Source organism: Strigops habroptila, chromosome 2 (genome assembly GCF_004027225.2).
Source record: "Strigops habroptila isolate Jane chromosome 2, bStrHab1.2.pri, whole genome shotgun sequence".
In the NCBI taxonomy this organism is placed as follows: Eukaryota; Metazoa; Chordata; class Aves; order Psittaciformes; family Psittacidae; genus Strigops; species Strigops habroptila.
Window position 1 is genome coordinate 105,025,403 of NC_044278.2, and position 16,333 is coordinate 105,041,735.

General features: G+C 40.0%; 1 protein-coding gene across 2 annotated transcripts; it reads left to right on the forward strand.

Moving 5' to 3' along the window:
• Positions 1-45: 45 nt before the first annotated feature.
• Positions 46-15,384, forward strand: SKA3 (spindle and kinetochore associated complex subunit 3). Of its 2 annotated transcripts, none has more exons than XM_030477645.1 (9): positions 46-253; positions 577-641; positions 1,519-1,684; positions 3,334-3,757; positions 6,636-6,733; positions 7,666-7,865; positions 8,036-8,248; positions 8,439-8,554; positions 9,426-15,384. In XM_030477645.1, the coding sequence occupies exons 1-9, from the start codon at positions 151-153 to the stop codon at positions 9,457-9,459; spliced, it is 1,419 nt and encodes a 472-aa protein (XP_030333505.1). In that variant the 5' UTR covers positions 46-150; the 3' UTR covers positions 9,460-15,384. The 2 variants fall into 2 exon arrangements, with proteins under 2 accessions (XP_030333505.1, XP_030333506.1); XM_030477646.1 differs by having other exon boundaries at positions 3,337-3,757.
• Positions 15,385-16,333: the final 949 nt, after the last annotated feature.

Genomic DNA, 16,333 nt, shown 5'->3' on the forward strand with positions numbered 1-16,333 from the left:
TGGGGCGCGGGCCCCGCCTCCGGTTCAAAGCTGGCGGCGGGCAGTAACCGTCCGGCCCGGGCAGGGTCGCTCCCAGCGCCGGTTCTCGGGCAGTGCCCAGGGTCTGAGGTTCGAATGCCGTCCCTTTAGCGCTCCCCTTCCCCGCGCACGATGGACGTGTCGAGGAGCTTCTTCGCTAGGCTGCGCACCCTGGCCATCAGGCTCGAGAAGGAGGTGAAGCAGCTGGAGCAGGCTCTAAACGGAGAGAACGCGGGTAAGCGCAGGCCTCGCCTCCTGCCCGGGGTGACACACACGGGCGCTGGGCCGATGGCTCTGCCGGGATCGCCCGGAGTCTGGGGGGATGTTCCTTGGGGGTCCTTGGTTTAGGTTTCCCCCTGCGCTTGCGCCCCTGTGCTCCTCTGGGCGTGTGGAGATCGGCCTTTGGCGGGCTGATGGGTATCTGGGCTCCCTCTAACATGTAACTCCAACATCTCTAATGTAGGAGGTCACATTCTGATGTAGAATGTACTTGCATGCTAAAATTCTAATACTCCTTTTTCCATTCCAAACCTTTTTATGTGAACGTGCATATCGAAGACTATGAAGATATAACTCCAATGAGAGTCTTACATGACCTCCATTGTGAAATCAGTTCTCTGAAGGTAACGTTTTAACTCACTTCCTTCTTGAAAAATGGAGGAGGGGTGTTCTGTAAACTTACAGTTCTATATTGATTATTAAGCTACATCTTCCATAGTCAGCAGTTCTGACCCTTACTTTTTTTTGTTTACCTCTAAGTTTTCAAAATGGCTGTAGATGTCAGGTCAGTGCCCAAAAATTTTGGGTGACTTAAAAGTAGATTTAGCAGTGTTTATGAGTTTGCAATCACTGTTGTCACTTGGATCAGCAGGGGACAAAGGTAACGGGGTATAATGGGGTGCCAAGGTGTGGGTATAGGGGAGAAGGATTCAGGAGCAGCAGCTCCCTGCAGAAGGGGTATGCTTGTTTGTGTTCAATGACTAGCACTTCGAATAAAGAAAATCTTCACAGAAGTTTCAGTACCTCCAGCCATTCAGTAAAACTTGTGAAGGCTGTTCTGTATTTCTTTATAGCCCACTTCTATTATTTTCCCCCTTCTATTAGAAATAAGCAAGTGTAGAAGTAATTGAGAAGTAAGCTAGGATATAAACTTGAGTGCTGTACACTAATTCTTTGTATATGGGGAATAAGAGTCCACACTAATTGCTGTTATCTCATATTTTATGGAGTAAAAGCATATACTTTTGTTTGAAAGGTTACCAGTAAGTAATCATCTGTGAACTGACGTCTTATTTTAACTTTTGTAAGTTTCTGTACACTCACTCTCTACATATTCCTCATATATTGTAACCTAATTTTTGTATATATATAAGGCCTAAATTTGCTGTTTATTCTCATCCAAATTGAAGTTGAATACTTATTCCCAAAACACTTCATGTGTAAACAACTACCATGTGGTGATTTGAAAAACAGTATTTCTGTTTCCCTTTGCCCCCAAAGGAAGATTTTAATGCCAGTCTTGGTAAGAGTTGCTCTAAAAACCAAGCAATTAATGAGTTTATGAAGGCAAGTGAAATATTGATGAAAAGAAATGAAGCGGATCTTGGAGAAATAAGAAAACTGTTCCAGAAGAATGGCTCCAAAATGCCTGTCAAAGATTCTACAGGTAATATATCTTGGCAATACAGTATGTGAAGACAAATGTAATTTTATGAAATGTTTCTTTTTAGCTATGTGTATATTTCTATTAATTAGAGATCCAGGTACATCTATGCTATTTGCTATATAATAATATTAAGAGTAAAAGATTCTGTTGTGAATGATGCCAGTAGAATAAACCAAAATAGAAATACATTTAGATCTCCTGGCATGCTTTTAAAGTTAGTGTGTATTGTGGTTTGTTTGGGTTTTGTTGTTCTGTTGGGGGTTTTTTCCTCCAGTAGTAGTTATATTCAGAAAACATGGTAGCAAATGTGTTTTTAGAACCCAGAGAATTCTGCTGCTTCAGCTTCTCATGCATGGGAAACTGTTGTAGATGCATCTAAACTAATTCATATTCATATGCGATGATTCCATTAACTAAATCACCTTTGGGAAAATCTTGAAATAATGTGCTCTGCAGCACAAATGGGACGAGAGAAGCACATACAGGGATTCAGTGGCACATGGCAAGCAGTGGTAGCTTGATCATTTGGGGGAGGGAGATCCTTAAGCCAGTCAGAAGGTACACAGAACCTCTGTGAAAAATCCAGATATGCCAAATGAGTTTAAAACACTACAGCTGTCAGTACTACACACTGGTACCCCTTTTGGTATCAAGGGCTCAATCTTATAGAAGCCCTTGGCAGGGCAAACCTTAACTAACCTTCCCCTAGCGTTATCCTGTCATTACACAGAACAGAATTGTGGTTGTGGACCATATTCGCCTCTGAGTTAAGCAACTTCAACTCTTTTATAAGATATGGCAGAACGCTCTGATTTTATAGTTCCTTCCTTCCTGTCCTGTCTCTGCCTTTGCAGAAGACTCCAAACAGAGCTACAAAGTAAATTTACTTTTTAAGATGATTTTTAAGCTAAGTGTATCTGAATACATAGTACTGACATACATAAAAAGGTAATGCCTCTGTCCCACATGCTTCCTGCGTCATGCGGAAGTTCACACATGTTTCAGTTTATTATTTTTGAGCTACAGAAATTTACAGATTACATATTGCTTATTTCTGCAGCCGTCTCTTATCTAAAAAGCTACTCTCTTTCATGAGGTTTTTAGTTGCTGCTTCATAACCCTTTTTCAGTACTGGTTTTTGGAAGAAAGAGCATTCTAATTCTGTGTGCAGCCTTTGTTCTTTCTTTAAAAACATTTTCACTTCTGAACAGATTTTGTTTTCATTGTCATTTATGTTGTACATATTTAATGAATTTCCACTCTTCCAGTGAATTAAAAACAAATAAATATATTTAAGATCAACACTTGCTGCCCACTCCATGCAGGGAGAGGATTTCTATTAAAAATATGCTTGTGTAATATTCTTTCCATTTAATTTTTCCTAGAAATAATATTTACCAATAGAGAAACATCAAGTCAATGTGTGACTTATGTTATAAATATAGCTTAGCCTGATATGGGCTTTTGATATTTGTCGTAGCTTCAGGTTCACTGCTTTAAAATAAAAGAAGGAATCTATTCTTTACAATAATAAGTAAAAAATTTTTAACATGGGAGGTTGGGAGGAGGAGGGGAGTCCCAATTTATTTTATAAATTATTATAACAAACTTCTGACATAGTTATAATTTTTTTAATTACTTTTCCTGAGCAGAAGAAGAGGAGGAGGAAGAAGTTGAAAGCGATTCGACAGCATCTGTCCAGAATAAATCCGATGAAGGCAAAGCAGATAATGTACCTGCTGGTACTGAGAGGTCACTGGTGCCTGCAGACCCGCTGCGTAACCCCCGGCTTTCTGATTTTGGTCTTTCACAATACAGTTTCTACAGGTCTTGGAGCGCAGTGGAAGGACAACACACAACAAATAAGCATCAAGCAAATTTAAACAACAGGACTCCACTAAAAGCACTGACCTCCTGTACTTTGCCCAAAACACCAAAATGTAAGCTGAAGATGGATGATTATGAGTGTGTAACACCGAAACTGGAACACTTTGGCATTAGTGAACATACAATGTGTATGAATGAAGATTATACAATGTCGCTTATTCATAAAACTGCTCAGACAAGCAAGAAGTAAGTAAATTACTTAAGTTCAGATTGTTTCTCTACTGAATTTTCTGTAGCTCCTTCTTGCTGTCCTAATTTCTTGCTGCTATTGCCCTTCTCTTTGTCTTCAAGCAGGTGAGGTATCTACCAGTTGGTTACTCCTGTGTCTTTATTCAACTCTCTATGTGTCTATTCATATACCGTTTGCAGTGCCAAATGCTGCCATCAAACCCATCTCCTTTATAGTCCTTCCCTTGACTGCACCACAATAAGAATCCTCCATACACAATCCCTTTCCAAAGGGAAAATGCACAGTATATCTGTGATCTTTTGCTTTCCTTAACCTTGGATTTGAGGATGTGTTGTCTGCACTAGATATTACATGGCCAATTTAAAGGTTTGAAAAGCTTTACGAATACAGACTCAGAAAAACCCGTAGAGCATTATATGAAATGCCTCATTGTAGAAAGGGTGTATTATCCTTTATGTTATCCAGCCCCACGTTCCCTTTGCTCATAAAAAGACACCTCCAGATTTTCACTGCTCTAATTAAAATTAAAGAAAAGAATTTGAAGCAGTGAGGTGTAGAACTTGGACCTGAGCAGTCCAAGGAGTTCTTTTATCCTCCTGAGGTAATGTAAAGGTAGTGGGATCATGGTTTTTATAGTTAGTACCGGCAACAGGTTCAATTGTAAAAGCTGACAGTATTTTAAAGAAACTCGTTGTTCTGCAGCTACATACTTGGTATCTAGAGGAACTGTTCAAACAAAAAGAACCATATTCAAAATAAGTTGTGGAAATAATCCAACTTTTTAATCCCTGATATTTGCCTGCTTAAGTGACTTTATCCCCCAAAGATCCAGTTAACTGCAATGGTTACATTTTGGTGGGGGGTTTGGTTGGTTTTTTGTTGTTGTTGATTGATTGGGGTTTTTTGTTTCATTTGGGTTTTTTTTTAAATTTTAAGATGACTGGGGGAAAGGAGAAAGTGAAAAGATGCATTTTCTTTTAAAATAGTTTGGGAATCTCTCCTTTTGAATAGCTGTGTAAATAATGTCCATAAAGCTCTATAGTGTTATTCCGATTCAAATCGGAATAACAGGAAAGCTCTTACTGAATCCTAAAAGATATGAAATCAAAAATGATTCACTCTCGAATAATATTTAAAAAGTAGGTACAGCTTATCACACAGTTGAAGTTCTTTTGATAACTATAACTTTCTGTGGTGTTATACCACTTTCCCTGTGTAATGAATACTGCTTTAAATGTGATCTTCAGCTTTAATCATGGCCGTAATTTATAAATGGATACAGCCACAAATGTAGTTTCTATTTCTGTAGCTTCGAGTGAAACAATTAGTCCACCAGAGAGATTATATATAATTTAAAAAGAACCACAATAGCAGCCTTCCATACCCCTAATGATAATATTCAAATTCTCTAGAGAATTAGTTACAGCTTGATTGCTGTTTAACACATTATCATTAAGACCAAAACAGAGGAACACACACTGATTGTGATGGATTCAGAATTACGTGAGAGGTCATAACATGAAGTCATGAGAGTTAAAATGTTGTTTAACTGGATTTTGTCTTGTTTTGTTTATTCTGCAACATTACGTTAGAGTCAGCTTGCTGTTTGATGAAGGTTGAAACAATTCAACAGCTTGTTACCTTCAAAAAGCTCTCATCTCTCAGTGAGAAGGCTCAGCATGTTAAATTGGCAAATATAAGGACAAAACCCAAGACGTGGCAGGCAGGGGTTGTACCTGGCTGAAATCTGTCCAGCAGCAGCGCAGGGTGTGAAAACCACTTTAAACATTTGCCTTAGAGTTCTTAAATATTCAGAAGATGTCAACCTTGTTTTTCAGGTTTTCAGTTTTGAAGCGGGTGAGAAGAAAAATATACTTCGATACACCCACTACAAAACTGAAACCAAAAGTAGTTAGGAAAGAAAAGAAAAAAGACAGAAAGTGCCTAAACAAAAGTGTTTATTGTTACACTTGTTCTTCTCCATTGGAAAAATTAAAACTCATAGTTTCAGGTATCCAGAATATTTCCAAGGCGACACTGACTTGAAAACTTACTACTTTTTTTTTTTTCCCCTCAAAATTTGAGATGTGTTCATCCAAAATATACTGCCTCAAATGGATATTTATTTTTTTAAGCTTAGGTTTTTTGTAGAGAAGCTCTAAACCTGGTTCTTGTAGTTAAAATAACTTTTCACACATTAAGTCACTTTCTTATAGACACATTTTTGTGTAGAGTTTAGGTAAGCTTCCACTTTTTGTCTGGTGTCATCTCTTTTAACTGCCTACACCCTTCTTCCACTAGAATACCATGGCTATGAAAAAAGAACCTTAAAATTTTCAGTTTCCAGTTTTGTGGAATTGCTGTTAACTGGCTTTTCACTCTCAAGTCAGGTAGTGAGTAACATAAGTAATCTTACTCCAACTTAAAAACTGAATTTAAAATCTTCTAGTGTTCACACTAATGTTGCTAGGTTAAGAGCAAAAAGATTTTCTCATGTTGTTTAGACTTCTGTAGGCAACGGAGAATTCAAAATGAAATAGACTGTACCTCTAACACAGAACTGATTATCTGGGACAAAGAAAACTGGTCCTACACTGGACACCTTTTGTTTATTTCATTTTGGGGTGTTTTGATTGCCTTGGATTGAAATCTTAGTGTGTTTGAAAATGTGTGACTGGACTGAACATTTGCATGCTACAAATTGCTTGGTAGAATCATAGATGAAAAATCTATGAAAAAATCATATTTGAGGAAATTAATTTTTGACTTGCACGATGGTGAACAAATACTAGAAAAGTGATCAGGTTGGCAGTACTCCTTTAGTTGTGATTTATTTGTATTACTTGAGAGCTAATTGAGGGGTTTGGTTTTTAGGTTGGTTAAAGATGATCATAAAGTGACTGTACGCGAAATGACATCCAGGGAAGTCACAGTCATTCCTGGGCCAAAATCAAAAGTGACACCTAAGAATGGTAAGTTTAAAAAGTGTGAAATAGATATACATACGCATTTTTTACGTAATGCATATGTAAATGCATTGTAAACATATGGTAGACTTTTAAACTGTGGGGTTTTGTTAAATACAGTTAATTCAGGCCCAGTCATTGTATGAGCACTAAAGTCTAGAAAACGGAATGTTGTTGGCTTCCATGGGAAAGTGTCTCGCTGCGGTATAAGTCTTTGCTAATTCTTCTACTCGCATCCATCTAGAATTATATGGAGGGATCCATCATTTCATACCTGCAACTTTTCCTTATTTGAAATAAAAATACTGGTTTGCCGACTTAGCCTTTTTTTCTTTTTTTCTTGAGACAACCCATTAGATCTGTTTAAAGATGGGAAAGAAACTGTTTTGAAGGAGGCTAACCAGACTGTAACTTAGATCTTTCAAGAGTAATGCTAAAACTTCTTTGCGAGGAGATGTAGTATGTTTTCCTGAAAACAGAATCGTAGAATATAATCATGGAATGGTTTGGGTTGGAAGGGACCTTAAAGACCATCTAGTTCCAACCCCCAGCCATGGGCAGGGACACCTTCCACTAGACCAGGTTGCTTAAAGCCCCATCCAGCCTGGCCTTGAACACTGGGGACAAACATAATAACAATTGAATATACTAGAAGGTAAAGCAATGTTGATTTAGGTTGAGCTTTTTCAGTTATCTGCAGTAATGGCACTAGATTTACTACTACTCTTTACATTTTCAGCTTTTATGGAATTCTGTAACTTGGATGGTTCCTCCTACTAAAAATTAACGAAAGTTATTCAGGTGTTTTAGAACATGCAAATATATGATAATCTAGCAAACTCGGAGAACTAAACTGGGGCGCTGAAACTGATAATATTTATATGTGTGTGTATATGTATATGTTGTTGTTTTTATTATCCTCCCCTTAATTTCAACAGCTAACTGGATGGCTTCTCCTGCGATGCCTGTGTTCTGTACTCCTGATGTGAAAATCCCTTCCAGAACAAATAGTACGGTATTATCAAGATTACCAGAGACAAATGAACAGCCTCTTACCAATCATACAGAAACACCACCGTGTCCAGATTTTGAAATGAGATGGGTAAAAGCGGAAGCTAAGCTCTTAAGTAGCAATTCTGTACGTTTTCACACACTTTACCATAAACAGTTTTTCAAATGTCAGTTTGGATTCCAATACTACTTTTTCTTATGTCATTGTAGATCTTTCTAATGGTACCTTTGTAAGAACACTTAATAAATACTATACTTAATTTAGTTAACTGAAGGCATTTAGTATCTCTTTTGCAGGAGGTGAAGCAGGCGGGGAAGACTGAGTCAGTGGCAAAGAATGATGCAACAGATAAACAACACAAAGAAGACAGCAGTTCTTTTGCTGGGAGCTCTGATGAGTATCTTAAACGTTTCAGAGACCCTTCTCCTCCCAAAATAAAACACTATGACCAGTTACTCAGTACTCCTCCACCTCCAGAAATAACAAAGATACCAGATGATGTTCTACAGGTTAGCTAATATACTTTTTTTTTTCCTAAATAGCTTTAGTATCAAAATAGTAAAATTAAAGTACTTAGTTTATCAAATTTTGTTCTTCAAAAAGAAAGAGTTCTCTGCTACTTATTAAAAATGCATAAATTGTAATCCCATTTTAAGTTCCTAAATAATTCTTTTTATTCCTTTTTAATGTTTCCTGTAGATCCTGTGCAAGTATAGTGGTAAAGTAGACTCTAACACCAAGGAAATGGAGACCAAGACAGGAAATGCTACAAGATATGAAAATGATGGCACAGATTGCTGCAACAAAGAGAACAGGTATGATTAGATTTTCCAAATTTGCTTATGTAATTTGATTTGGAGAAGCTATGAAGATGCTGTAATGCACGTAGAAATTCATGCAGCTGCTTGCTTTTCAGCTACCAAAATAGCTCTTGTTGCTGTGACTAAATAACTATTCTTTGGCCTGGTATCTGACTGCCTTTTTGTAAAGAATAAATATAATTGATTGTGTTTGAATCTTCCCATCTCAAAAAAACCTCAAAAAAACAAAAACCAACAACAAAAAAAATTAAGGTAGAGTTTTACTGGTTCATCAGTAAAACTGATGGCAATCAAAGCCAGTGAATGCTTTCTTCTGAGTAAATTTAGGCAATAAAACTAAGGAATAGGAGAAAACTATATAAGTGACATGACCAATTTCACAGCCGTTTTGGCAAAGACAAAGTTCTTTAAAATACAAAGCTGCCTTATGAACAATATGTGAGATGAATTAGTCTACAATAAGTATGAGTAATCTTTGAACAATGGAATAATAGCTTTTAAAAAGAACTCAATTGATTTGGATAGAGTATTTGTGACAACTTGATGAAGTGTAGCTATTCCTGATTTAATATCATGTATATTACACTTGTTGATTATCTGTTAAACTCGGGGTCGGCACAGATTATTTAGGTAGGGTGTACAGGGAACATGCATGGCACCAAATAATCACAACCCAGAATGAGACTGATAAAAGTACGTATCTTAATATGCTTGGAGTTGGAATCCATTTGGGTAATCAAATAGAGCAAGGCTTGCCCCTTCTTTTTTTTTTCTTGTCAAGATAATAAAGTTCTCAGTGTTTGTGTCTTTGGCTAATTCAAAATATGGTTGAGAAGTTCATGAACTTTACTCGATATATTTACAGAGGATATCCTGGAGTTTTCAAGCCAAACATCTGAAATCAAGCTGAAGACCATGTTGATACTATTTTGCATTCATGAATCTCATCACTGAATAGTAACAAGGCTCAAAAAGCAGAAGAAAATAGCGGTGGGAGGAAAGAGCCATATGAAGAAAAAGCTTTTTTAATAGAGAAAATATTTATCCATGATGTGGATACACTTGTTTGAACTAACAACTTGTGCTTAATTTTTTAATTGAAATTATTGGCAAAACTTATTGAGGGTTTTTACATATATGTGTGTTGATATGCTTCAAAGACGGCTGGGGTCATATGTGAGGTAGTGCTTCAGGTTATTTTTCACCTCATTCTGATGTTTGTTGTATATACTTGTTTGCTGTGGGGTATAGGGAAGCTTAGTTAGGTTGCAGTAAAGGGAAAGTCCAGTTTATTGTCGCAGAAAGTGGGTATCTCTGGCTGCTCTGGTAACATCTTCAGGGCTGAGTTTGAAGTGGGTGGTACTTCAGCAGTATCTGGTTTCTTCAACAGAAACAAGTTGTTTGGTTTTGGTTTTTTTTTTTTTTATTATTGGAAGAGTAAGTCCTGCTTTATTGTTTAAAATACTTCTATGCTATTAGTCACTTCTGCAATAATAAGACACATCATACATATTCCTGCATCAGTTACTGTTACTTGACAGGCATTATCTTATGCTGCTGCTTCTTTCTTAATATAGTTTTCTTACATTGACACCGTATTAGGTGCTATACATCCGGTTTCCTTTTGACAGTCTAACCTTTGTAGCCCTAAAAGGTTAAAGCTTCATATTCGATCAAGGTGACTCTTGTCTGAATATGAATTATTTGAAAATGTATTGTACAATTTGTACTGGTTACACATAACTTCGACTGCTGGGATTATTTGCTGGCAGACATGTAGGTGATTGATTACTCTCCTGCTGCCATGTGCATTCTGGAAGTAGTAGTGTTGCTTACGTCTGTCCCTGTAATAGCTGACCAAGCTGAAGTTCTCGGAGCTGGTTGGCACTTTTTTGGTGTCTGGTAGCCATAGTACTTAAATCTCTAGTAGAAAAAGAAAATCTTTATTTTTGTCCACAAGAAGTCCCAGCTACGTATCCTTATGTGGAGCTGGTTTGCTGTTTCTAGTATCAGCTAGTCCTCTGAGGGACTCCAGGACTGCTCTTAACAGCTGTATGTAGTCTTCCTGTTGATGGCTAAAATGCTGTCATTTTTATGAGGGCAGGCATGGAACACGTGAGAAAGGAGATGGGGAGAATATGCTTTTCTGAACTTTCTGGGTACAGCAGTTTTTAAGTCCTTGGGTTATGCAGACATCTAGAGATGCCCAAAACTATTTTTCCAGTTGGTTAGAGTTATCCTGGCTAAAACCTAGCAAATAAAGGTGCCTTTTTCCTCCTATATCAAATTAACTGGAGAAGATGATTTTCTACTAGGTCTGGCCTGAGCATACTGTCATTTTTCTGTGCTAACTTCTGTTTAAAAATATGCATTATTATGTGTCAGTCTTTGAGCTTGATCAACATTTTTAAATACTAAATAAACTTGATGGCTGCTATAAAAACCACTTACTTGTTCTACCCAACTCCTTTAGAGAGGGAAGGCCAGACCTGCTTCCAGCATCTTCACAGACTAAAACCTCTGCATGGGCTGGATGCTAGTCATGGAATTTCATGGTCTGAAAACAGTACAAAGCATTCTGCTGCAGAGCAAGAATCTTTTTGCCCAGCAGATTTACCAGTACTAAGGAGGAGGGTTTCACAGCCCGCGTTCTCCCTCTGCAGTACTTCATGGCTATTTTCTTGCCCTGAAGCCAGATATTCTGAAAGGCTCCATTTAGCATGGACCGGAACAAGCAGCACTACTGTCCTGGAAATGTTTCCCTCCCCTACCACCTTCAACTACTGAAATTCCCAGAAGGGCTTCTAAATATTTTTTCCCTAAACTTGCCTAAACAGCTTTGGACTCCACTGTCCTTTTCTCCATTAGGGAGCTGTGGAGTTGTACCCAGCAGTGCTGGGGTTCTCACCGTAAGCCACTGGCGTGGGTTTTCTTGCCTATTACACAATGCTTTCTGCTGCATTTCATAGCTATTTCATTAATATGGAAGAGATTCAATTAGTATTTTGAGATACAAATTATCATCAAGATGACAATTGAAATCTTAAAATCTTCTGGTCTATTCAAGCTATTATGATATGATGCTGGCATGAGACTTTTTGGAAATAGATATGAAGTTTAACTAGTTAGTTTTGTTTTCCTTGCCTACAATATTACCCTAAGACATGTAATATTGCTGTTTGTACTTGTATTATTCTTTGTAGCAGGGCCACAGCTCTGAAGTGGATATAATCAGAGCAGCAAAACAAAATCTAGTTTTAGTTTGTCTTGTTTTACCTTTGAAAATCTTTCAGATTTCAGTAAGGCCGAAGCAGTAGGTAGAGTATAGAGCATGGGGGAGGGAAAAGTTGGCAGAAGTGAAAGCATAAGCAGTGTTGGAAACTGATCTGTGTTCCAACTAAGCTGGGGAGGGAAAGCTGTGTGTTTTGCTTAGTTTTTTGTTTGTTTGTTCGTTTGTTTGTTTTCCTTACTCAGATCAGTTCTCTCCCGCAGGTGGCTGTGTGGCATGAGTTCAAATACTGGAACAACTAAGGATGTAGCTATGGGGCTGGAGGAGCGTAAAACTCTGCTTAAGCTGGTACTGCTGCTGAGGAAAGGCTTATCCCACTGCTCACTAAAGTAATATAACACATTAAAGTGGGAATAATGCAAAAGAGCTTAAAAGTTACATATTGGGTTGTTGTGGGGTGAGTCTGATAACAGCACTGGCCTGTCAGAAAGTGCAGTTTGGATAAACAGCTAAATAAATAGCAAACAGGGTGGTTCTGTAAGGGACAGTCATCACCTGAAAATAGACAAAATTGACTCAGAGTATGGCTTTGTGTTGTGCTTAATTTAGTTTAACTGGGGGATACTTCCACTAGAGGCTGTTTCACCAATTCTCTTGCACAGAATCTAGGGGTTGGTTTGTTGAACAGAATCTAGGTTGGTTGTGCAGTTTTGTGATGGATTCCTTCCATTTGCTGAGCCACTGAAAGGACAATTAATTTTGTTTTCTAGTTTGTCCTCCCTAACAGTAATCTCAAACTTGGCTTCTGCCTATGTGAGATCAGATGGAAGGGAAGGGTGAGAACAGATCACATCATCTAGCAGTAGCCTGCAGTCAAGAAAGATTGAACCAGCACAAAATTGCAATTCAGTGTTCAGGGACATCTGGGAAACAACCAAAACAAGCATAGCCTTTAGTTTTCCTTCATTTGCTCTGGTTCTTAATCTCTTTTTCACTTTTTAAAGTATATCAAATGTGTCAGCTAACAGAAGTTTCTCTCCATAATCCCATTTGTTGTTAAAGGAGCATCTCAATTGTTCTGCCTAGGAAGCCCCTTAAGGTTCTCAGTGCTTTCTTCTCTGGGAAATATTGTGCTTGAGGTTAAATACAAATATAGATCTCACAGTGAAATGAAACTTCCCAGATGGTTGTCAAGTGGATAAATGACAAGCATCACTTTTAGTGCCTCCCATTGTGCATTTATTGATGTGTTTATAAGTCACTAAAGCAATAGCTGAAGTCCAGGCTTCCTTGGTTATTTAAAGCCCCGTGCATACTTTAAATCTTCGGTAAGATGTGATATTTGCTTTGTTCCCTGTTGTCATTAATCAGATGTTCCAGTACTCGTGGTGGCTGCATGTGCTCCATCAACAGCTGTGGTTGATGTTGAAGCTGCCTTGTATTTCGGGATTCTGTTTTCTCTCTATGGGATGGTAACGCAGAGCTAGTGACATTTATAAGGAGCAATGACAACATCCAGTGGCTGCACTATGGAATCACATGTATGTTAGGTTAGTCCACAGGATGCAATTTCGTACCAGGAAGACATCAGTCAATGCTGGCTATGTTATCTATCAACTTAAATGTGACCCCTGTGCTAATACCCACTTCCACAAAGGGGCAGCTGGCATTGTGGTAGGGAGCTGACCAGGTCCATGAAATGCTTTGATTTGTCTAATTCAAGTTGAAGAGTTAAACAAAAAAGCCCAAATGGGCACATGTAGGTCCATGGAAGAAGAGGCCATACTGCACAGGCACTTTTCCTGGGGAAAGTTCATGTGAAGGGCAGCTTGCAGTATTCCCGGCAGGAGGGTGTTCAAAAGCTTTCCTAATTTTTGGCACAATGTATTCCTGGCTTAAAGCCCTGTAATTAAGGCCCTGTGGTTATGCTGCCCAGAGCTTGCTTACACAATGGATGTGAACCAGTCTAAGACCTGGCTGCACAGTCCCACCTTTCCTCTCCCTCAGCCGCAGGGCCTCACCCTCTGTTGCATCACAGAATTGTAGCTGCAGGAGAAGCCATTCCTGTTGCCCAACTGCCAGGAACTAATGGTTTGTTTCCAAGGTTAAATTGTTCAGGGACTCTGTGCCGACCCAAATCACTGCTTGCCTGCAAAGGCAGGGGTGGATGTTGAGGCAAGAGACAGGGAAGGCTGGGGGAAGTACGAGCTAGGACATCTCCTTCACTGGCAGTTTGTGCTGCTCAGGGAACGGTATCCTGTCTGTCAGGCTGCTTTGGTCAGGTTTCCTGACGCTGCTGTTCCCTGAGCACTTCCACATTCCTCAGAGTCCTGCTCTGTTGGGGGAACTGATGCTATATTTTTTATTTTTTACTTTTTTCTTTAACCCAGCTGCTGTGCAATAATGTCTAGACCCAAGGGCTGAGATAGCAGCAGTAGGTACTTGCACTGCTTTGGTTTGGGCAGGTCCTATCATCTTAGCTGTTACATTACTTACAGCACTGTTCTTTGACCAAGACCATAGCTGTTGTCATCTGTTTGCTCTGGGTTTCAGAGACCACCTCATTTTTCCCTACTTTCCATTGCAAGAGTGAGAACTTGCTGATAATACCTAATGCTTTCCTGCTGCGTCATGCCCGTTTCTGCTTTTGACCAGAGCTGTAAAGCAGAACTTAGGCCTCCACAACCGCTCCAGTCACACAGTGAACACAGTGCCTGCGCAGGGACTGTGTCTGATGCAGCACAGGTTACTGACAAAGTGTGTGTGCCAGCTGTCCTCACTGGTGAACTAGGGAGGGAATTAAGCCGCATACCAGTTCCTCCAGGAGAGACACAGGCAGCCTCTCCCAAAAGCACTGCAGAGGAACTCATAAAGGGTTGTGCTGCCACTATGGGGAAGGAAACGGCTGCTTTTCTGAGACTGTAGCCTCTGCTCCTGTAAGGACTGTGAAAGCAGAGCCCTTTGCTTAAGGCCTGGGCATGTCAAAGGGGAATCTTCACCTTCCTTTGCCCTGTTAAAGCCTGGCTAACAATTAAGACCAGCAGCAATATCTGTGTAAGGTGTAACAAGGTAACGGGGGGGTGTTCCTGGTGTGAGAAAAAGAAAAAAAGAAAAAAAGACATTCTGGATACACCTTTTTTCAATCTATTAAATTGGAAATTTAATAAATGTATTTGACAGCAAATCTCTCTTTTGAGAGATGTTTAGCCTGAAGCAGCTAGGGAACAGGTCAGCTGAGGTTCCATAGCATGAACTGCACACCTAAGCACTCAGGCTGCAGTATTTGCTACTGAAAGCAGTTCTGCATGTTCATTTCCTGGTGATTTTGCTTCATGGGCCCCTAAATACAAAGCCAGTAGGTGTTCCTCTTTTCCTCTGAAGTGTGTGAAGACCTGCCCAGTCGGGGCAGGGACAAGCCCTCACTGGGCCATGTCTCCCTATCCAGCAGCAAATAAAGCCAAGCCACCTCTCAGAGCAGCTGAGTCACAGACGTAGGCTTGCTTCCTGCTATTGCTTTATATATTGACTTCATTTAATGTTGAGAATTATCCTTAAATGCAATTAAAGCAAAAACCAGGACCCAAAAATGAGGAAATGCCCATATTCTTGTGTATCTTCTTGCCTTTGCAGAGAGGCTGTGCAGTTCTGCAATCACATGCTGATTGCTGCAGGGCTCACCTCATTTTGCAGCACAGATGATGCCCTGTGGTGAGCAGGCCACATTGCAGTGGTCTTCATTCCGTCCATCCAGGTCTATAAGGTGTCGAAAGCTGATGGTCATGACACAGCACTCAGGTGGCAGGGGGCCCAAGCCTGACCAAACCTGCTCCAGGTGGCACAGGAGTCACTGAGCTATTACATGTGGGCTCCTCACAGCAGCAGTGTTGTGGAGACCCCCCCCTCACGCCAGAGGTGTCTGCCTTCGCCCTGGCAAAATATCCCACCCATCTCACCTCTGGCCACCCTAGACCAGCTCCACTGCTGCTTCCAGGCTCACAGTCCTTTATAAAGCAGCATTCATATTGTCTTTCTTGAGCTCCCCTTCAGAAAGGGCAGGGAGCATTTTTCAACCTCTTCCATCTTGGGAGAAAAAGCATCTCGGATGGAGAGATTCTGCAAATGAGGGTCATTCATGAAGGCTGAAATCTCAACTCACTAACTTAGAAGCCAGAGAAGGGGGACAGAAGAGAGTGAACCATGGGCAGAACTGAACCTAAAATCCCTCAGGCTGCTCTGCACGGAGGGACTCCAGAGAGAAAAAAAAAGTTATGTAAACCACAGCCCTGGCTCCCCTCACTCTCGCAGGATGGCTCATCTCTGACTTCCCTCTGTCCACATACCTACATCGGCAGGGAGAGCAGCACTGCCTTTCACCACACCGCTCACATGCTCGTCCTCCGAAATCCAGCCAGCAGTGGTTTAAGAAATCCTCCTGTAAAGGGAATCCCTATTAGGCCACCTCCCTCCACTCCTCGAGCCCAGGAGCTACCAGATAAAGGCTCTGGCCCTCCTTTCAACTTCTGCTTAAAAACTGACTTCCACTT